Source organism: Alternaria triticimaculans, assembly GCF_023758025.1.
Source record: "Alternaria triticimaculans strain BMP 0046 chromosome Unknown scaffold_7, whole genome shotgun sequence".
Lineage (NCBI taxonomy): Eukaryota > Fungi > Ascomycota > Dothideomycetes > Pleosporales > Pleosporaceae > Alternaria > Alternaria triticimaculans.
Genome location: NW_026055964.1, coordinates 1,032,420 through 1,055,368, shown reverse-complemented (window position 1 = coordinate 1,055,368; position 22,949 = coordinate 1,032,420). Strand labels below are relative to the sequence as shown.

General features: G+C 53.6%; 1 protein-coding gene across 1 annotated transcript; it reads right to left on the bottom strand.

The window, feature by feature from the left end:
- Positions 1 to 21,899, bottom strand: J4E78_005721 (NRPS; the record flags this gene model as incomplete). Its single annotated transcript, XM_049366337.1, has 6 exons — positions 1 to 5,765; positions 5,815 to 9,966; positions 10,021 to 14,290; positions 14,338 to 17,550; positions 17,603 to 21,327; positions 21,422 to 21,899. The coding sequence occupies 6 exons, from the start codon at positions 21,897 to 21,899 to the stop codon at positions 1 to 3; spliced, it is 21,603 nt and encodes a 7,200-aa protein (XP_049222063.1).
- Positions 21,900 to 22,949: the final 1,050 nt, after the last annotated feature.

Here is a 22,949-nt window from a genome sequence, read left to right as displayed (position 1 = left end):
TCACCCTCCCATCTGGAAAATTGACTTCGAACTCTCCTTCCTCTTCAATCCAATCCTCTTAGCCAACTGACCAAACCCACTACCCCTCCTCTCCTTCTCCTTCACTCCCTTCACCTCAACCTTCGTCTTGCCCTTCTCGCCCCAAGGGTTCTGCGCCTCTCGCTCAATCTGCTTCTTGCGCTCCACAGCAAGTATGCCCACTTGATCCACGAACACAGACTTGTCGAGCAAGTCTTCGACCCTGACTCTCAGACCATCTTGGTCAAGAATGGATGCGACTTGTGCCAAGCCCATGATATCGCCGCCCAGCTGGAAGAAGTCTGAGCCGAGATCAATGGGTGTAGGAGAGCCACGCTCGTCGTGTAGAATTTGCTCCCAGGCCGATCGCAGAGTTGTAGCGAGGGTGTTTGTCTCGTGATTTGAGAGGCCTGTGTCGGTGGGTAAAGTGATCGGCTGCTTCTCCACAGACCGCTTGCGCATCTTCTCTGAGTTGGCGGTAGTCGAGCTACCGGAGCTGACCTCTGTAAACAGTGGAAGCAGAGTGTGCGGGTCTTCCGAGAAAGCGATGACATTGGCGCAAAGAATATCGAATGCGTGCTGTGCAAATTCTGTGGTAATCGTGCTGTTCGGGACGTACGTCAAAGTGACATCCATTTCATTGCCACGGGAGGTAGTGTGGACGGAGAAGTCGGCGAAGTCTTCCTGGGAGCCGACGGCGCCGATGGTGTACTCGATGCCGCCTAGCTGCATAGTTGGCCGATCATCCTGAATGTTCTGGTCATGTTGCAGAACGCTGGAGAAGTTTGTCCAGTCAGGCCATTCCGTGCAGTGTCGGGTGATCTCGCGGAAGCCGAGCGACTCAAATGGCATATTCGCGATTTGTTGGTCTTGAACGTACTTTAGAAGATCCATTACAGTCCAATCAGGTCGGTACACGATGCGTACAGGTACCATGTTCAAGCAAGGGCCGACGATGTTCTCGACATTGGCGACACCGCCGTTACGGCCTGAGATGACGTGACCAAAGACAATATCAGCCTTGCTCACAAGACGGGAGAGAGTCGAAGCCCACGCGGCCTTGGCCACCGTTGCGCTGGTGATGTTGACGCCCTTGAGCTTGGGTGCACTGACTCTCTTTTCGAGTGTGATGGATTGGCCAGCTGAGCGCTGATAGTTGGGGCCGAATCGGTTCACAATCTCTGTCATCTTAGAGCCGCGAAGAATGTCTCTCCAGTGATCGTGGGCTCCTGATACGGTCTTGGCAGTTTCGCGTACAAAGTTGCCGAAGCTTGGGGCAGATGAGACTGGGAGGCCATTGTATCCGTCTTGGAGCGCACTGAGAATCTTGGACATGCAGACTCCATCGTATTGGGCGTGTGAAAGTCGCATGAAGATACGGTATTGCCCTGTTTGCTTTTGCTTCGCGACCACGAATTGGATGAACGCTTCGCCGAGTCGTGGACCGCCCTCTCGATCCTTCTGTTGCAGATCCTTGGTGAAGGTGTCGATATCTTCGTCGGTTTGATGGTATATGAATTCTGGTTGAAGCTTCCGCAATACGACCTGAAGGAAGCGATCGCCATAGGGGACGAATACAGTGCGAAGAATATCGAAGGCTTGTACCATACGGTAAGCAGCTTGCTTGAGCTTGCGAAGATCGAGAGGCCCATCTCCATCCAGGTAGAAGTAGTTGAGCATCCATTTTGACTCCATGAGAGTACCAGTGATGGCGAGTGATTGGAAGTCTGTGACAGGGAAGACGTCCGAAATGCCTCCCTTGAATACCTGCACTTTCGAAATGACACTGTCGACATTGGGGTCTCCAAGCATCGAAATCGACCTGTTGAGAGAGCTCTCAACACCTTCCTGAATAGTATGCGTCGCCAACGGCCTTGAACTGATTTTGCGCGAGGCATTTGGCTTCGTTGGGCCGGTGGTAAGCCCTTGCAGCCTCTTTAACATAGTCGAATCTCTGTGACTCAGCTCCGACTCGGCGGGCATCTCGCTGGGAGCTATGCTCTTGGTGTCGGCGTTTGGATCGAACATGTTGTCCTGGAAGTCGCTCCAGATTGATGCGGCTCTGCCGCGTTGGTAAGACCTAGACTGGCCTCCGACACTCTTGCCTGCCACTGAGCCGCCGCCAGCTCGGGACATAACTTCATCAATGACCTCGCCCGCAACACGTACTACACGAGCCATGTCGGCAAATGTGGGGTTCTTGAACACATCAGCCACGGTCATTGAAAGGCCCTCTTCCCTCGCGGCTCCGACGAGGCGCATAGCCATGATGCTATCACCCCCGAGATTGAAGAAACTATCCTCTTGCTCGATGGTGTCCTCCACCGTCTCGAGAAGCTCAGCCCACAGATTGAGTAGCTTCTTCTCAACAATGTCGGGTGTGACTTTGGTAGAGGTCTCGGTGGCAATGACACCAAGAGTGGCGACCATGTCAGCAGCGGTCTGGATCCTGTTCTCCGCATTACTGGCAATGCTCATGCGGCGCGAACGTATAGAGGCTGCTCGTGGTGAGGCTGGGTGTATAGACGCTCCATCGATACTCGGTCGCCCGCGTTGTGACATTGAATGCTTTCTCGTGAGCATCCCCGTCATTTGGTTTGTCATCTGATCGATTGTCGCAGATGTGGGTTCGGTTGTCAGCTTGTTCTGCGCTACGATCTGTTCGACGATCTGGGGAACCATCTCGCTGACGATGGATCGGATGAGGCTGCTCCAGTCAGGTGTCTCAGCTGGCTGCGGCGCCGCTGGTGTCAGATCAGGGAATGTGATCCTCGGTGTACGAGGTGGTGAGGTTGATCCGGCACTGGACATGCTCGAGCTGGTTCTGAGAATAGGACGCGGCTTGGGTAAAGCAAGGTGCCCGGGTGAAGACTGTGTCGGCTTGATCTTGATGACATTGTCCAAGTCTGAAATGGTTTGCTGTGCGTTGTTGAGCGCCTGGGCCAGGACCTTTGCCATGAGAGCCGAAACGTTCTTCGCCTCGGCATCGGTAACCGCATCACTCCAATACGTGAAGCGCACGGCTTCATCATCGCGGGTGGCATCGATGTTGACCGTGATAGCGAACTCGCTGGGATCGTGGCCATCAAGCTGCTCAAACTCAATACCAGAGTCATCTGCCGCGGGCTCTTCTGTGTTCGCGCGCCTCTGAATCGAGACGGCAGTGTTGAAGAGCGATTTTCCAGAAAGACCAAGATCATGCTGGAATTGAGCGAGCGAGCAATGTTGATGTGGCATGGAGTCGACAAAGTCGGACTGCACCTTCTCAACGATCTGGAGCAGTGAAGAAGCCGGTTTCAATTGAACTCGTGATACCAACATGTTGATGAACGCGCCAACTGCGTTCTCGATATTGTCGATTGGTACGTTTCTTCCCGACGTGAGATATCCGTAGCACACATCAGAGGAGTTGGTGTAAGAGCGGAGCACTAGAGCCCATGCTGCGAGGAGGATATTGGCGAAAGTGACGTTGCTGCTCTCCGCTAGATCGTGAATCTCGTCAAATCGGGTAAAGCGCATGTCCAAAGATCGAAGCTCTCGCTGCTTACTGGGGTCACGAGGCGTAGTCGGGAAATAGCATGGGCTGACACCGCGAAGCTTGGCCTTCCAGTACAGTACCGCATCATCAACTGGCAGACCGCGCAGGTACTTGATATAGTCGCTGTATAGCGGTCCGTCCTCAGATAGCTCCCCTTGGTATGCTTCCTGGAGATCTTGTCCGATAATGCCGAGTGAGCCTCCGTCGATGACGGCATGGTTGACAATGACCTTAACAAAGATCTTGCCTGAAGGAGTCTGGACGACAGCAGCCTGATGGGGAAGGACAGGTTTCTTCTTGCCGTTGAGAGAGCCATGCTTGATGGACTCTAGCATCTTGGTCACTTCGCTGTCCTTGCAAGTATACTTGACTATGCCAGAATCGGGGCCCTTGACGACAATCTGATCGAAGACGCCTCCTTTGCAGACACTGTCGATGAAGACGGTGCGCAACGCTGGATGACGGGCAACGACTTGCTTCCATCCATCGATGACTTGACTGGCATCGACTGGGCCTCGCTTCGATTTGACTTCGAACGTGGTTGACGACCAGTACGATTCCGGGGCCTTGATCTGACTCAAGATCATCCCGTCTTGGATAGGCGAGCAAGGATACATATCTTCCACCTGATCAAAGGAATGGAGACCGGCATGGGGAAGGGTCTTCAAGACTCGATCGAGGCGACTGTACGATTCCAATGGTAGTAGTGGGAAGTCGGTCATCGTTGGCTGTGGGGTATCGGTCTTGGCCAGTTCGGTGGCGATCTCCTCCAGTGTGCGTTGGCATTCGGCGATCCACCTGCGAATGCCTTTCTGGTTCTTGGAGTAGCGATTGTACATGAAGCTGAGTTGGATCTGGCCTTCCGAGACTGAAGCCGAAATCTCGAAGAGTGCCATACGCGTTGTCTTGGTACCCACGTCGGATGTCTCTTCGTCATCGCCGTCCAGCTGCAACGGCTGTAGGAGCGAATCGCTAGACCCAGACTGTTCTTGTCGGCCAAGGTAGTTGAAAAGCACTTCCATTGGTGCATGATTGGCAAAGCGTTGCTGCCCATCTTCTGTAAGATAGCGATGAGCAAAGTAAGGTCGGCCATTACTTGTGATCTTGCGGCGGGTATCCTTGACTTGTCGGAGCGTATGCATGACCTCGTCTTCTTCGTCACCGATGGGGATGGTGACCGGATACATGGATGTGAACCATCCGACGGTTCGGGAAAGATCCAGATTGCTTGAGTCCCATGCTTCCCGCCCGTGAGACTCGTTGAACAGGGTGGGAGCCCTGCGGTTGATGAACACGCGGGAGAAGGAGTGGACAATAGACGCCAGGAGGATGTCGACGAGGTCTGTCCTGTACACGTGGTGGTTTTCGAAAGCCATCGCAGATATTTCCTTATCGATGACGAACTCATCCCTCTCAGTATCACCGTACACGTTCGATCGAGCCTCCATCCCCCAGAAGGCGTAGTTCGCCGGTTCAACTGCGAGCGGCTGGGTTTGCACGTCGCGTTGTCGATCGATTTGCGAGGCGTTTGAGCTCTGCATCGCATTCCAGGTCTGGAAAGGTAGGCTCTTTGCAAGCTTTGTAGTTGGGCCAGAAGCGAGTAAGTCTTCCAGATCGCCAAGCAACACGCCCCAGCTCACTACATCTACGACAAGGTGGTGAGCAGCCATGAAAAGCATCTGTTTGCCCTTGAGACTGAAGAGATTCACGGCAAAGACAGGGCCGGCGCGAATGTCGAGGCTTTTCTGGGTAGCGGCAATGATGGCAGTCGCAGCAGAAGCGGTTGAAACCTCATGTGTCGTGAATGCGTAGGATCCGGAAATCTTCGAGATGACAAGCTGCTGCCATTTCCCAGCATCGTCCTTGGAGAAGCGAGCACGTAGCATCGAGTGACATGTGACGATGGAATCCATAGCGCGTTGAATAGTAGCCGGCTCCACGTATCGTGAGATGCGCAGTGATGATGATTGGTTGAAGTGTGTGCCGTTTTCGATCTTGCCGGTCTGGAAGTAGAAGCGCTGAATGGGAGAGAGAGCAAAGGGTTGGTCGCTTGTCTCTGTTCCGTGGTCCAGGATGACTACAGCTTTGATGTCGGCCGCCAGATGGGCCAGGGACTTGGCGCGCAGCACTTGGTTCAGAGTAAGGCTGATACCCTCGCTTCTGCACTTTGCGAGAAGCTTCATGGCAGAGATCGAATCGCCACCAAGCGCTAGGAGTGGTTAGTAAATTTGACACTATTCTCTCTGGGGATCACTTACATAGCCAGGACTTGGAAGGCTTGACGTCTTCCACAGGACAGTCCAATACCTTCGCCCAGATGCCCCGAAGAACTGTAAGAGCGGTATCAACAGGTCCGTCGGCCACTTCAGGAAGCTCAGCGTTCACGATGCGCTGATGCGTAGCTTCATCCAGATCTTGTAGCCACGAACCGACTTGCTTCTTGTCCAACTTGGTGGAAGCCAAGGCTGGGATACGGGGAACAGCGATCCAAATGGCAGGTACCATATATGATGGCACAAGATCAGACAATCTCTCCCTTGCGCAATTGATTCGCGAGAGCGTTTCTTTGTCGGAGAGTACCGTGCGCCAGTCTGAGCCAGCGTTTGTAGCGGCAGTTCCAGGGAAACTGACGACAACCGTGAGCTTCTTTGTGCAGGGACCAATCTTGGGTAGCTGTACAACGACTTGATGAATGTTGTCGTCCGCCTGCAAGACTGTCTCGATTTCATCAAGCTCGATTCGCTGACCCGCGAGCTTGATTTGGTTGTCTCTTCGCCCAATGTAGTGGATAGACCCATCAGCGGTGTACTGGACAAGGTCGCCGGTACGGTAGATACGCGATGTACTACGGGTCGAGAACATCTTCAAGAAGGCAGGGGCTTCGATGAAGGCTTCCGCAGTACGTTCAGGATCGTTGAGATAGCCTCGGGCGAGTAATGGTCCCTCGAGGCAAAGCTCTGCGGTTGCGCCGATGGGTGCAAGCTCGTGAGGATTGTCAGAGTTAGTAAGCCAAGCACGTCCGCTCTTTAGGGCGCGACCAATGTTCGACGGGTCTCGTTGTGCAGAGACATGATCATTGACGATAGCAAACACAGTGCCCTCAGTAGGACCGTAGCCATTCTGTAGTTTGACCCCGTTGGCCCATTTGTCGACCACGTCAGATGTCATCGCCTCACCACCGGCTACCAGAGTCTCCAATGTTGGTACAGCGCTTGGTCCTTCCAGCGTACCGGCAACTGACGGTGTGAAGAAAGCCCAGTTGGCTTTGAGATCTGTCACTGCAGCGGCGAGGTCCGTGGTGCGCTGTTCGTCTGATGGTACACAGATCGTGGCGCCCCGAAGAAGGACGGCGAGGGTTTCGCCAACGGAAACGTCGAAAAGGAAGGAGCAGAACTGGAACACTCGAGAAGTAGGCGTGACATGAAGTCCTTCACATATCGCAGCCGAGCTAGAAGCTATACTCTTGTGCTCTACAACCACTCCCTTGGGTTGTCCTGTACTACCCGAGGTGAAGATGACGTAGCAGGTGTTGTTGCCTTTGGCGCGCTGCGATAGCGGTCCGGAGCAGGTCGGTAGTCGTCGAATGGCGGTCTCACTGACATTGAACACGTGATCGACCATGTCCGTGAAACGATGGGCGTACGGCGGTGAGCACAGGACGATCGAAGCTTTGCATGCCTCGACGATATGCAGATGTCGTGAAGGCGGGTCTGATGAAGATAACGGCACATAGCCTGCGCCAGAGATGAGAATAGCCATGATAGCTACGATGGCCCATCGCGACTTGTCCACACAGATCGGGATCAGAGACTCAGGGCCAGCACCAAGCTTCACTAGCTGCTGTGCCAGTTGCGATGCAAGCGCGCCAAGCTCAGCGTAGGTGAGTTCGCCATCGAAAGCGGTCACGGCTGTGGCAGTCGGCTGAGATGCAGCCTTCTGGAAAAAGAGCGAGGGCACAGTGTCATCGATGAGATCAGGCTCATACGCGTTCCACTTTTGCACGAGCTGCTTGTCTTGTTCACTGAAAACAGCTACATGACGAACATGAGTAGCTGATTGGAGTTGGTTCAGCACCGACTCAAACTGGTATAGAAGGCGCTGAACATGCCAAAGCGAGATGACATTTGCATCGAAGTGAGCCAAGATATCGATCTTGGTCGATCCCATCTTGCACTCAATCACGAGTGGGTATGTGAAGAAATTGCCCTGATCTTCGTTCTCGTGAACGGTCCATATGGAGTCGGCGAGCTCCTCGTTCTCCGTTTGAACAACCAAGAGGTTCTGAAAGTCGCATGCGGCTGCCATGTCGTCGCCGAGTGCTTTGATAGCAGGAATCCCATGGTGTTGGTATGGGATACGGTCGGTGACATTCGTCGCTATCATCTTGAGCAAGTCGCTAACAGTAGCGCCGCGATCAATCTTGACCCTGGACGGCACGGTGGTCAATGTAGGACCACACACGTCCGTAATTCCCGCGACGGCGATGTCTCGCCCAACAAGAGTCTCACCAAACACCACATCATCACTTCCGGTGTAGGCTGCAAGCAGCAAAGCCCAAGCAGCTCGTATGACATTGGCTGGTGTGACGTCTTTATTCTTGCGAGGTGCAAGCTTCACGGTGTGTTGGAACATCCGTCCGTCGGATCTTGCGTTTGAAGTGGCATGGGGTGGCTGAGGGAACTGGAAGGCGTTGAGACCCATCAAGCTGTTCTTCCAGTAAAGATTCGAAGCAGAGGCATCGGTGCCAGAAATGTACCCCACAAATTTGGAGTAGGGTGTCTGAGGGATGGTGGATGTGCCGCTCGAGTATATCTGCTGCACTCGCTGAAGCATCAGGTAGATACTCCAGCCATCGTACAAGGCATGATGCAGTGTCCATACAAAGTACCGCTCCCCTGATGTCGTAGTGACCAGTGAGTAGGCTGCAAGTTTGCCACCGAGATCCGAAGGAATGGTCATCGCTTCGCCTTCGGCACTCATGAGCGAGGTCTCTTCTTTCCAGAAAACAGGATCCTTCTTCATGACAGCTTGTACGAACATACCGGATGGTAGCTGGATGATACGAGTACGAAGGATGTCAATCTCCTGAATGGCTGTGTCCCAGGCCGCCTTGAACTTCGTCATGTCCAAAGTTTTCGGTAGCGCCAACACGTGCTGCGCGACATAAGCTCCAGCTTGCTTGATAGAGAGCGTGAGAAGCGCATCCTGAAGTGGACTCGTCGGATAGGCGTCCTGGATATTTTCCTTCGGAACTCGACATTGCTGGACAGCTTCGTTCAGTACTTCATCTCTCGAAGACGAAGCTGGCAGCAGGTCAAAAGGCTGCACTGCCTTCTGCGGCTGATTGAGTGTGTTAGAACGGGTACCAATCTTGGCTAAGTCGGAGAGCTTCGGATTCTTGAAGATGTCGATGAATGACAGCTCTAGCTGTTCGGTATGAGCCATCGCAACAAGACGCATGGACGAGATGGAGTCGCCACCCAGGCGGACAAAACTGTCGTCGATGCCTACTGCAGAAGGTGGCAAACTCAAGACGGAGCACACCGCTTTGTGGATCTTCTTCTCTGCCTCGGTCGTGGGCTGCTTCTTGTTCGCCATGCTTGTGAGACGGTACAAAGCCATTGTCTCCCGACTGAGGTTTTGTACTAAGCTGCGGAGACGATTGCGGTCTAGCTTGCCCGCCGAAGTCCAGGGCAACTTTGTGACAGGGACGAAGATCGAAGGTATCATGTACGAGGGCAAAGAGCCGGCGAGCCCATTCTCAGTGTCTTTGCACATGTCTCGAAGCTCGTCGCTGAGTGGAAGAAGTAGTTCGTCGGAGGCGGGGAGGTCGGTTGAGGGCGGCTGGACGTTTTGCGCTTCGTCTCCGGCTTGACCCTGAGTAACAGCAAAGAATACTGCCAAAGCCTTCGCAGAGCTGCGATTGGAGGGTGCGACTAGTTCCACTGCGGACTGTACGTTCTCGGGGAAGTTCTTTCCTACGTGAAACTCAATCTCACCCAGCTCAATTCTCTGACCGTTGAGCTTGATCTGGGTGTCCTTGCGACCGATGTAGTTCACCGACCCATCTGTGTTGTAGCGGACAAGGTCACCTGTCTTGTACATGCGGGCCGTTCCGGAGATTTGGCTGCCGGAAGAGATAGTTTTCGCCCAGGCAGGATCAACGATGAAAGCCTTCGCGGTCTTGACTTCATCATTCAGATACCCACGGGCCACGGTGGGGCCTTCAATGACGAGTTCGCCGACGCTACCGATAGGCATGAGTTTGTCATGGTTTCGTGGGTGTACGATCCACAGTCGACATCCGCTTCCGGTACCGATGGTGCCGGGCTCCGAAACAATGAGCTTGTGATCCAGTGTGGATTTGTACGCAGTAGCAGCTACGACTGAGCACTCGGTAGGGCCGTAAGCTATTCATTGTCAGTACGAAGCCGCGCAGGAGAACATAAGATCTGTATACATACCGTTGATGAAGCAAGTGCTGTTGCCCCATTTCTTGAGGATGGGTCCGGGAAGCGCCTCGCCTCCGGAAACAAGCGTCTTCAAACCAGGAACGCGCTCTGGCTCGATAGTTCCAAGAACTGACGGGGTCAAGAGTGACCAATTAACTTTCAACTTGCGGATGGCGCCAGCTGCGTTGTTCATGCGATCGTCATCTGTTGGCACGCATACCGTGGCGCCCACAGTCAACGCTGAAAGAATCTCGATACAGCTCGCGTCGAATGTGTATGAAGCAAACTGGAAGGTACGAGAGGTTGCGTTGATGTTCATGCGACGTGTGAAAGCAGCTGCACTTGTACAAAACGCTTGATGAGGAATGATTGTTCCCTTCGGCTTGCCGGTAGTACCTGAGGTGAACAAGCAGTACGCTGCGTTGTCGGGAGTTGCTGTAGAACGTGGCTTGCTGGTCACTGGGATTCCGAGCTTCTTGATGGATCGCTGGTCGACGATCACGGCTGTCTTTGCGACCTCGCTTGCTTTGTCGTGGTATCCGCGCGAACACAACACCACCGGGGCGCCAACGTCTTCGATAAGCTCTCGAAGTCTGGTTTGCGGATGCTTCGGGTCTAGCGGCACGTACGCTCCACCAGCCTTCATGATTGCAATCATGCTGACGATGGCGTATGATGACTTTTCGAACAGAATTGGCACGAAAGTCTCAGTGGTCACACCGATAGCCTGTAGATGGACTGCAAGCTGATTGGTGATCTTGTCAAAGTCTTGGTAAGTGAATGACCCGTCCCATCCTTCCACAGCCTTCGTTGTTCGTGGTCTCGTCAGTGCCTGATCATGAATGACGTCGTGCACACAACGGCGGATAGGTGGCGGAAGTTGTGGGTTCCATTCGGTGATTTGTCGGAGACTACTATCGGTGAACACGTCCAGCTTGCCAACAGTGAGCTCCGAAGCACTGCTTTCAACAACGTTGTCCAGAATCTTGCTGAAAGTATCGGCCATGTTCTGTGCTTGAGAGGGGAGAATCCTGTCTTTCGAATAGCCAAAGTCGACAGTGATGTTGTCGTCGGTAACATCCGCATTAACTGTGACAATGTATTCGCCGGCATCTTCCGCTTCCATATCTTCGTAGGTGAGAGCCGTCTCCTCTGGATCGCTTGACAGACCGCGCCTTTGGAAGGTGAAAGCCGTGTTGAACAATGAAGGTAGCTGAAGGGCATGCTGTATGTCGGCAAGAGAGCAGCCCTGATGCGAAAGAGCCTCAGTAGAGCCTGTTTGGAGAGCCTCGAGGAGCTGAGCAATGGTCGTGTCATCCGAAAAAGATATGCGTGAGATGACCATATTGACGAAGCAGCCCACGGCCTCCTCGATGTTGGTGACCGGAATGTCTCGACCAGAAGCGATTAGGCCGAAGGAGACATCAGACGTGCCTACATAGTAATGGAGAGTGAGAGCCCACGTAAGCTGGAGCACGTTCGAGAGAGTCACACCATTGTGCTTGCAAAACGCTTGAACACGGGCAGTGCTACCGAGGTCTATGTCAACTGATCCTGACTCTGGGGAGCTTGGGATACCATCGTTGAGGGTGGGAAAGAAGCAGGGCTCCATCCCGGCAAGATGCGTCTTCCAGTATGACAAATCAGCATCGCTGGATTTGGAGAGCATGTATGCAATGTAGTCGGAATAGAGTGGTCCGGCATCAGCCCGTGTCAGCTTTCGTGCGTACGCACGAGCAAGATCAGTAAGTAGATTGGATACCGAGGTGCCGTCATTGATCGCATGACTGAGCTCGAGCTTGATCCATACTTTGCCAGTCTTTGTTTTGCAAATGCTCATGCGATGAGGTGGCACAGCCTCGCGGCAGTCAATGGGCGATTGATCTCGCAGAAGCTTGGCAACCTGATTGTCCTCGCAGTCGGCGAGGAGTTGAACTCTTCCGGCTTTCTCCTTGACCACGACCTGATCTTTCGACCCGTCCTTTGCAAGGCTATCAATGAAGATAGTTCGCAAGGCCTGATGACGGTGCACTACGACTTGCCATGCTTCGGTAAGACGGCGTGGATCCATTGGCTTGCCATCCGTGGACTGTACTTGTGCCACGGTGTGATACGTGTAGAGCTCGGGATTCCGTGATTGCGTGTGAAGAAGACCCTGCTGCATTGGAGATGCCGGGTATATATCCTCTACATCCGTGAGGGTGATACCGGCGGGCAGAACCGCGGAGAGCCTGGATGTACCGTTGTAAAGAAGTGGAAGATGTTTGAAGTTGCTGACGTTACGCTCCTGTCGAACTTCGAGAAGCTGTTCTACGGCATCGACGAGGGTCTGGCGACACTGTGCAACCCACGCACGGATCTCGTTCTGTCGTCGCATGTTGCGATTCCATCCAAAGGAGAGCTTGATAGCGCCCTGGGAAACCGCTGCCGTGATGTCAAAAAGCCCTAGGCGGGGAACATCCGCTCCAACTTCGCGAGAGTCGACCTCATCGAGCGAAGTGAACAGTCCCTCCTTGTCGTCTTGTGTTTGAAGCCTGCCAAGATAGTTGAAGACAGCTTCTGCAGGCCAGTGGCTGGCATATCGAGTCTGGCCTTCCTCCGTGAGATTGCGGTAGGCGAAGTAAGGCCGCCCTTTGTCTGGCGTACGGTTTCTGAAGTCTCTAACCCATCGGATAGTGCTAATCATGTCTGTGGCTTCATCCAGTGGGAGAGGAAGATGGATAGGCGTCACTGTGGAAAACCAGCCCACTGTGCGCGAGAGATCTTGGCGGCTATTGAAGGTTTCACGACCGTGGCCCTCATTGTGTATCGTGATGGTGGACCTGTCGGAGAAAACCTTGCGAAACGACTCAAATAGAGCAGCGATGAGAATGTCAAGGATTTCGGTAGCCAGAGCGTCCTGTGCACCAAGGAGGAGCATGGTGTCTCGAGTCGACAGCTGTACATTCTCTTCCACTACGTCTCCACTGAGATTGGGACGGCCTTCCATGCCCCAGTAGTCGAAATCTCCCGGTGCAATATCCCCAGCCGGAAAGACACTCCTGGCGTTCTCTTGCTTGGCCTGAATGGTCTGCTGTTGCAGCCACAGGTGATAGGGTAAGCTCTGAGGTGCTGGCTGAAGGCCGTGAAGGAGACCCTGCAGATCTTCGAGGATGATTCCCCATGACACCACGTCGATGACAAGATGATGAGCGACGAGTGCTATGGCCTGAGAGAAAGTTTGATCGATGTCAAAGAGCTCGATAGCAAAGGTCGGGCCGTTGGCAACGTCCAAGGTTGCCTGGCTGTCATCGATTATGGGTCGTAGATTGGCATCGTCTCCTGCTTGCACGTTGTGGCGACGAAGTCTAAATGACGTTGGTGCATCTTTTTCGACTCGCTGCTTCCAAGCTCCTGCTTCATTCTTGGCAAAGCGTCCGCGAAGCATTGGATGAGTTTTGACTAGAGTAGTCACTGCCGCCCGAAGCTCTGCAGTCTCGACATTCCGTGAGAGGCGGAAAAGCTCAGTCTGATTGAAGTGGTTGTGCGCATCGCCAACGGTGTCGAAGAAGACCTTTTGAATTGGCGAAAGATCGAAGGGCAAATCGTAGTCTACGGCTTCCGATACAACTTGTGACTTCTCGGAAACATTGGCTGCTGAGGCCATAGCCGAGATGGATTTGGCACGAATGATATCCTGTACGCTGATGGGAAAGCCCTGCGCACGACACTGCGATGAGACTTGCATAGCGGCAATTGAATCACCGCCAAGATGTAGGAAAGACTGGTTGAGACGGATATCAGCGACTGAAAGGTTCAGAACCTTGGCGAAGATAGCTTGCAGCTTCTTCTCGATCGCATTACCGTCGTTGGATTCGGTGTCGTCCGATCCAATGGCCGAGATCAGACGATAAGTAGGCTGGTCCATCTCCTCCAGCCACTGGATCGCGCGTCTTCGATCCAATTTCCCGGAAGGCATCAACGGGAAGCGCTCGACAGCGACCCACAAGGAGGGTATCATGTAGGCGGGCAAGCGCTCGCATAGACTGTCCCGAATGGAAGCAATGTTCAGCGAGGCACTTTCTTGCGGCAACACCTTCAATCCGTTCCCCGTGCTCATCGTAGTCGTGCCCATGTTTTGGAGGGACACAATTGCGACAAGTCGCTTCGCACAAGGTCCAGCTTTAGGCACCGAAGCCAGAGCGGTTTGTACGTTGTGATCGTCCAATAGTTTGTGCTCAACTTCAGATAGCTCTAATCGTTGGCCGCGCACCTTGGTCTGGAAGTCTTTGCGACCGAGATACTATTGCAGTTAGTATGCGTCGAGCTAGAGTAATGGAAACGACTTACCAGCATTGTGCCATCCTCGTTGTATTTGACCAAGTCACCAGTCTTGTAGATGCGCAGGGATGCTGAGGAATCATTGCTCAGTAGACCTGAAGACCACTTGACATGCCCAACGAAAGACTGGGCTGTCTTTTCGGGGTTGTTGAGATATCCGGCTCCAACTGCACCTCCCTCCAACAAAAGCTCTCCTATGGCGCCAACTGGTGCAAGTACGTTGTGGTTGTTCCTTGAGACGATCCAGCCTCGTGCTGTGACAGCCTTGCCAAGATTGTTGGGCTTCATGTGAGATGTCATGATATTGGTGGTCGCAACAGCAGAGCATTCAGTCGGTCCGTAACCATTGCCGAGTGTGACCTTGTCCGCCCAAGTGATCAGGTCTTGCTGCGACATTGCTTCGCCAACAAGGAACAGAGTCTCTAACATAGGGACTTGCGATGGCGACATCATACGCACGACCGAGGGTGTGAGAGCAGCCCAGTTGACATTGAACTGGTTCATGACGCCAACAAGATCGTTCGTTCGGGTAGCCTGGTCTGGTACGCAGATAGTACCGCCCTGCATGAGAGTGCTGAGTATCTCAATTAAGCAAGCATCGAATGTGTACGAAGCGAATTGGAGTACTGTAGACGTATTAGAGATCTTCCAGCCAGCCACGAATGCAGTAGAACTGGTGACCCAGTGGTTGTGGTTCACTAGAGCCCCCTTGGGTTTGCCGGTCGACCCAGAAGTGTAGAACGCGTATGCTGGAGAGTCACTGTGTACTGAAGGAAGACGCTGTAGACTATCATGAGGAGTCTCAGTTGCTTGCCGATCTACAACCAGGGTGCTGGACGGGATAGACTGGCAAAGCCCTTCATACTGTGGCGCGCAAAGGACCAGGTCGGCGCCAATGTCTGAGACAATTTCACGAAGGCGGAGAATAGGTGCCTCGAAGTCCAAGGGAACAAATGCTGCTCCAGATTTGAGTACAGCCAGCATGGCGACGATGGTCCAACCTGACTTGTCGAAGCAGAGCGGGACGAATTGATTTGGCTTAACCCCAAGTCGCATCAACCGGTGCGCGAGAGCAGAAGATCGGTCGTCGAGCTCGCGGTAAGTCATGACACCAGTATCCCAGGCATTAACAGCAGCAGCGGTGGGACGAGACGCGACCTGGTCCTCTTCGATAACACTGTGAATGCATCTACGGATTGATGGCACTGGCTCGCGATTCCAAGAGCCGATCAGATCACGGTCAGCAGGATTGACTAGATCCAGGTCATCCAACGTTCGCGTGATGTTGTCAGCACCATTCAACTGCGTGAGGATGAAGTCAAATTGCTGCACCATGCGCTGAGCGAGCCATTTTTCGACAACGCGATCATCGAACAACGCTTCTACCAGAACGCCAGTCGAACTGACCTTGCAGTTGAAGACGAACGCATAGCTGAAAAAGTCAGTTCCGATGGTGTTGGCACTGATCATGTTCCACAGAGGGCTCTCGGCGTCGAAGTCGTCTCCTGACTCGATACCCAGAAAGCTCTGGAAGTCACAGGCTATGGCTGTCTCGGAACTGAGTTTGCTGATGTGTTGTAGACCGGCGAACTGATATGGCAGCGAAAGCGAAGACTGTTTCTGGGTCTCTTTGAGATACTCGTGAACTGTGGAAGTGCGGTTGAGCCGCAGCCGGACGGGTGCAGTCGTAATAGTGGGGCCAATGATGGACTCTATGCCAGGAACGGAAGCCTCGCGACCACTGTTGGTTTCACCCCAAATGACGTCATCTAGTCCGGAGTAGGTGGCAAGGAGAATGCCCCATGCTGCGCGGATCATGGAAGGGACGGTGACCTCGAGGCCTGGGTTGCGTTTGAGCTGTACAGAGTGCAGCAGTTGGCCATTGGCTTCCACGCGGTGATCTGGGGATGGCAACTGGGGGAATTGTGACGCCGTTACGTTGTCGAGTTGCGAAAGCCAGAACGCATCGGACTGCTTCTGGTCCAAACTCGTAATGTACTTCACGAAGCGCGAGTAAGGCACAGTGAGGGCGATGTTTTGGGTTTCGTTGCGGTAGTGTGCTTCGACTTTGCGGAACAATGCTGTCCAGCTCCAACCATCGTAAACGGCATGGTGGGCAGTCCATACAAAGAAGACTGAGTCAGTCTTCTCACCAACGAGGGTGAAAGTTGTTAGAGGTGCGCCGTTCTTGGCGGGAAGCTGCCTGGTGGTCTCGTTGATATCTTGGATGTCGAGGAGAGACTGCCACTCAATCTCTTCGCGTAACACTACCTGCAGGAAGCCATGCTCCTCTGAGTAGACGATGCGCGTGCGCAAAGTGGCCTCGCTGGCAATGACGGCCTTCCAAGCCTCTTTGAAACGCGCCAGGTCGATGTCGGCTGGCAGGCGGTAGATGGGCTGCACGACGTACGTTCCTGGATCCTTGTTGGTGAGCATTACAAGACCCTCTTGGAGCTTGCTGCATGGGTATATGTCTTCGATGGAATCAGGGAAGACACCGCACTCAGCTGCAGCCAGTGCCACGATAGCCTGACGGGAAGACTGCGGGAGCAGCTCCATGGGCAAGGTATCTGCTTCCGGCTTTGCGGCATCATCGGAAGACAGCATCACCGCAGTAGCGGCCATGTCTAGCATCTTAGGCTGCGCAAACACATTGGCGACATTGAGCATAACGCCATCCTTTCTCGCCGCAGTGACGAGCTTCATGGCGCTGATGGAGTCCCCACCAAGGCGAAAGAAGGAGTCTTCTGCGCCCACAGCGCTCGCGTCGAGCTTCAGCACCGAAGCCCAGAGACGCGCCAACGCGACCTCGGCTTTCCCAGCAGGTGCGCGGCCGCTCTTGCCTGCTAAGCGGAAAGGAGTCATGTGTGATTCAGGAAGGGCTGCCGCCAAGGCGCGTAGCACCTTCCGGTCAAGTTTGCCAGACGTCGTCATGGGCATGCGGGTGACTGGTATGAACATGGAAGGGACATAGTAAACAGGGAGCGCATTGGCGAGCGCGATTTCAACCTGCTTGGCCACTACGCGTGCCGACTCGCCCATCTCGCTGATGGCAGCTGGAGCCTCATGTTCATCTTCAGAGAGGCACATGAAGGCTACGAGCGCTTTTGTCTTGTTGCTGTCGCTGAACTTGACTAGCTCGACAGCCGACTTTGCGCCAGCCGGTAGGTTCAGCTTGAGGTGGTGCTCGATCTCCCCCAACTCAATACGTTGGCCATGCAGCTATGTAAAGTTAGTTGATGGACTCCAGATTGATATGTGATCAGACGCGTACCTTGACTTGAGAGTCTTTTCTGCCCAGATAGATCATGTCACCGTCGGAGGTGTATTGCACGAGATCGCCGGTACAGTAGAACCTACGTCCTGTGGGGCCCATGACACGAGCCCACTCAGGATCCATGAGGAATGCCGCCTTTGTCTTCTCGGCGTCATTGAGGTAACCGCGGCTGAGAATTGGTCCTTCAAGGATCAACTCTCCCTTGCAACCAATAGGCATCAGGCGGTCACGGTTCTCGGCGTCGACGACCCATCCAACGCAGCCGATTGCCTTGCCGATATTGGTAGCTTCGCCGCGGCCATCACTGAAATCTTTGAACGCCGAGTTGATGGATGCTTCGCTAGGTCCGTACATTCCAACAAGGTGGACATGTTGACTCCAGAGGTCGATGAGCGCCCTGGTAAGAGGCTCCGCACCAAGACAAAGGCTTTTGATTGAAGGGACCTGTGCAGGCGTGAGAAGTGCCGCCACCGTAGGTGTTAGATCCATCTTGTTCGCTCTCAGCCTAGCGATGGCACCAGGGAGATCGTTGACACGATCGGCTTCAGAGGGTACGCATACGCAGCCACCTCGCTGAAGAGTAGTGAACATCTCTTCTAGTGAGTTGTCAAACGTGTATGAAGCGAACTGAAGCATGCGCGAGTCCCGGTTGATGCCGAACTTGGAGCCGTGAGCCTCCGCACTGGTGGCTATTGCCGAATGCTCAAGTACAACACCCTTGGGTCGCCCGGTACTACCACTAGTGAAGATGACGAATACCGGGTTGTGGGGCTGCACGCTAGGGCAGGCAGGACCACCGACAAGAGGAAGACTCTGTAGAAGTGCATCATCTACTATGATGACATTGGCCACGAGACCGTCGAACTTGGATGCACGCGAAGCAGTGGTCAGTACCACTTGGGCACCAGCATCTTCGAGACGGGTTTGGAGCGCTGGGGCGGGATGCGCTGCATCGAGTGGGACAGCAGCGCCGCCTGCCTTGAGAACAGAGAGCATGGCAATAATTGCAAAGGCACTCTTGTCGAAACAAGTAGGCACGAACACCTCAGGTCCAACTCCAAGCTTGACGAGATGATGCGACAAGCGATCTGTGGCGGTCTTCAGCTGGTCGTATGTGTACTCTCCGTCGTGAGCACAGATCGCCTGTGCTTCTGGTTGAGAATCAGCCCATCGGGCGAATATGTTGTGTACACACTCGTTGATCGTGGCCGGCATGACATTCCAGTCCTGTAACTGTTGCAGGTGCCTCGGGCTGAGATGGTTCAGGGATGAGATGCGCCGTTTCGAGTTGAAGACAATGTTCTCGAGCGCACGCGCGAAAGTGTTGGCGACATTCCTAGCCTGTATGGCGGTGAGATGGTCTGTCCAATAGTCGAGATCCACAGCTGCTGTGTCATCGCCGACTTCGATATTGACACTAACTGGGTACTCGGTCGGATCGTAGATCGGGCGAACCTCGCGGAGAGTAACATCCTCTTTAGGAGAGTTCTGTTCCTGGGGTAGGCGACGGTAGGACAGCGCAGTATTGAAAAGGTTGGCGCCGGAGAGCTCGAGCACGTGCTGAACGTCGGCCAAAGCGATATGACGATGAGGCAAGGCTTCCATATAGTCTCTTTGTACGTCCTGAAGTATGTCCAAGAGACAACGAGAACCATCTGATAGATCCACACGGCAGACGAGCGTGTTGATCAACGGTCCGACGATGCTTTCCACTCCATGAACTTCCTCCGCATCACGAGCGGAAGTGAGGTAGCCGAACGTGACGTCGTTACTTCCGATGTAGCAGCTGAGTGTCAGTGCCCATGCAGTATGAAAGACGTTGGATAGCGTAATGCCATTGGTGTTGCAAAAGTGCTGCAGATCGGCCAAACTTATACTGGTCAGATCGAGGCGGATGGTGACCAGTTCTTTGGCTACAGTATGGCCTAGGCCGTCGTCAAGAGTCGGGAAAGAGCAAACCTCACTACCACCGAGGTAAGATTTCCAGAACTCAAGGCTGGACTCTTCAGGTTGTTTCGCAAGCCATGCTATGTATGCGCTGTAGGGAGTACCGTCGAGAATGGTTCGCCCTGCGCATGCTTTCCTGAGTTCCTCAGCCAATAGACTCATGGAGTGACCGTCCATGATGGCATGGCTGATATCCAGGGAGCAGTAAGTCTTCCCGTCGGCAGTAGTGCAGATGGTGAAGCGGTGGTTTGGGCATCGACCGTGGTTGTAAGTGACGGAACGCTGCTCCTCAATGAGTTTGATAGCATCAGTCTCATCCAAGGCTTCGAAGTGTACGATGTTGGCGTCGATGTGTTTGAGAACCACTTGATTGTAGAGACCCTTCGCACCGACATTCTCGATAAAGATCGTGCGTAAAGCTGGGTGTCGTTCGACGACTTGTTGCCAAGCGTCAGCGACCTTCTCCCAAGATATATCCCCGTGGATCGTGGTAACCTCGTGAAGAGTAGCCGCAGCGTAAAAACCGGCATCCTTGGTTTGTGACAGCAGCAGACCTTCCTGCATCCTTGAACATGGATACACATCTTCAGTGTCGGTGTCCCTAATGCCAATGGCTGAGAGGCTATCGATCATGGCTGAGAAGCTCTCATCCGTCAATGACAGTAGCGGAAAGTCGCTGAGTGTTGGCTTCGGGTCGAGAATGGTGAGACCTCGGATCATCTGTGAGATGGTTGACTGGCATTCCGATACCCATTGCTGAATGAGTGACTGGTGCTTCATGTGCCGGTTGAACGTGAACGCGACCTTGAGATGACCTTTGAAGACGAAAGCGGAGATCTCAAAGAGACCCCACCTGCAGGTTTCGTGACCAAAGTCGGACGTGCCGCCAGCTTTGCCTGTCTCTCCGGCCATGGTGCCGGATGGCTGGAGAAGAGCGTCCGCTCTCTCGAGTTGCTGATATTGGCCGAGATAGTTGAACAAGATCTCCATAGGCCAGTGAGTTTCGAAGGTATCGCGACCTTCCTCAGTAAGACAACGCCTGGCGAAATACGGCCGGCCATTACCAGGAATCCGTCGTTTGAAGTCCTTGATCTTGCGGACAGTATCTGTCGGATTGCGTGATGGCGATACAAGAATTGGAGATAGCGCGGTGAACCACCCAACAGTGCGGGTGATGTCAATGTCTGAGTCCCAAGGTTCACGCCCGTGACCTTCGTTGAAGATGGCAGGCACAGGTCGGTCGGTAAAGACATGTGACCAAGACTGGATTAATGATGCAAGCAAGACCTCGACTGGCTCGGTCTTGTAAGCAGTATGGCAGTTGGTCAGGAAGGCGGCACTAAGCTCCTTGTCGAGTTCGAAGCTGGCATGACTAGCATTGCCGTAGGTGTTGTCTTGATGCTGAATGCCCCAGTACGTGAAGTCCATAGGAGGAACATCAACAGCAGGAAGGACGTCATCAAGCTCGAGCGACTCAGCGTGATCACGTTGTAGCTCCGCCCATTTTTGGAACGGAAGAGCAGGGGCAAGCAACTGCCCGCCTTTCAAGATCTCTTCAAGCTCTTCAAGCAATAACCTCCACGTGACTAGGTCAACAACTAAATGGTGACCGGTGAGGAATGCATACTGCTCGTCACCGAAATCGAAAAAGTCGGCAGCGAACAGCGGGCCAGAGACGTGATCAAAACATTGCTGCGAGTCGGCGATCTGAGTGTCGATTTCAGCTTGTGATGTTACGTCAAGATGACGAAATCGGTAGGAGCCACTGATATCGTCTGCACTGAAGTCAGCAATGTGCAAGCGACTCGCCTACAGAGCAGCAGTAGTACACGAGGCCATGTAGGTTGGGGCACTAGCTGTTAGACTTACTTGTAAGACGCTGTTGCCAGCCATGCTCAGGTGAATGCGTGAACCGTGCTCGCAGCATAGAGTGGCGAGTTACGAGCTGTTCCACCGCAGACTGAAAATCGCCGGCGTCGGTCTTACGTGACACCCGGAGATAAAAAGATTGGTTGAAATGGCCGTTTGTGTTTGGACGCTTGAAGAAGAGTGATTGAATGGGAGAGAGCTCGAAGTCCTCATCGAAGAATTCCTGGTGGTCATAGGCTGAGTTGCCAACTTCTTTGACAGCAGCCGACAACTGGGTGATGGACTTGCTGCGCAACACCTCTTGGACGCCAAGACTCATGCCTTCCTTCCGACATTGGCCCACGACCTGCATGGCAGAAATGGAGTCTCCTCCAATCGAAAGAAAGGATTGGTCGAGGGGAACATGGGGCAAATTGAGGACATGAGCCCAGATAGCTTGGAGGCTCTCCTCGACATTAGTGACGACTGTTGATGACATGTTGGGTCGTGTGTCGTTCCTGTTAGACACTGGGTGAGCAAATGATTGTGTTGAGGGGTCAATGTGATGCTACATGAGGGCATGGGCCATGTGAAGGGTTCTGTGCTAATCGCGCGGTACGCGTTTTGCTTGCATGGAGGGTACACTTACAAAGATCAGGTAGAGTGTGTCTGACGAATCTGATTGTCAGCAACAATGTGATTAATTTACGTACCGTGGATTACAACCTCTCGTCGAGTATGAGAAGGGTGGCGAAGGCAGATGCGTGCCTTTTGTGCTGCCGACAAAAACTTGGGTATAGCAATCCAAAGATTCTAGATTCAGTCACACGGAATGTCTGTGATTGAGAAGATGAAAAAGCTCAGTACGGGCCTCAGGTTCTACTCTTGCATACGCTGCGTGGGATCGTCATTCGGGGATAGTGAGTTACTCCTGAATCCCTTGCCACCTGATACGGGGGTCTCGGCATGGCAGTGAAATCATCATAGGTTATTCTTGTCTGTTTCAAGCCACACAGACTGGAGAAGCATGGAATGCGAGCGCAAACAGCCGGGGCCTGCAGGCAGGCATCGTCTTCGAGAACGAAGAAGCATTAGCTGCAAAGACCCGCAGGCGCCCCAGGCCAGCTTAGAGATGTTCGTGATTGGAGGCGTTGCGCTGGATAGACGAAGGAGACGGACGAGCTGGGCATGGAGCGGTGGACACGCTGGCGAGTTCCTTTTCGAGTTGCACCAAGAGTAGTGCATACCAGATTGTGCGAAACCAAAAAGCAACGGGCGGCTCCTAGTGGGCGAGGGCCATGACCGTCGCGTCTTCGCGAGGCTGGCTGTGACGTGCTCGGCTTTTGCGATGCTGTGAAGTCTCTGCGGAGGTCGCGACAGGTTAATAGGTACATATTGTGGCGTGCGTGGGAACACGAGACGGTCCGACGCGGAGATGGAAGGTGTGAAGAATGAGGTTTGACGCGTCGGTGGCCGGCTGGCTCCTGCTGGTTGGGGCAAGACGCGCGAAAACAAAGATGCGGGGCGCTTATGTAACGCGTCACGCACT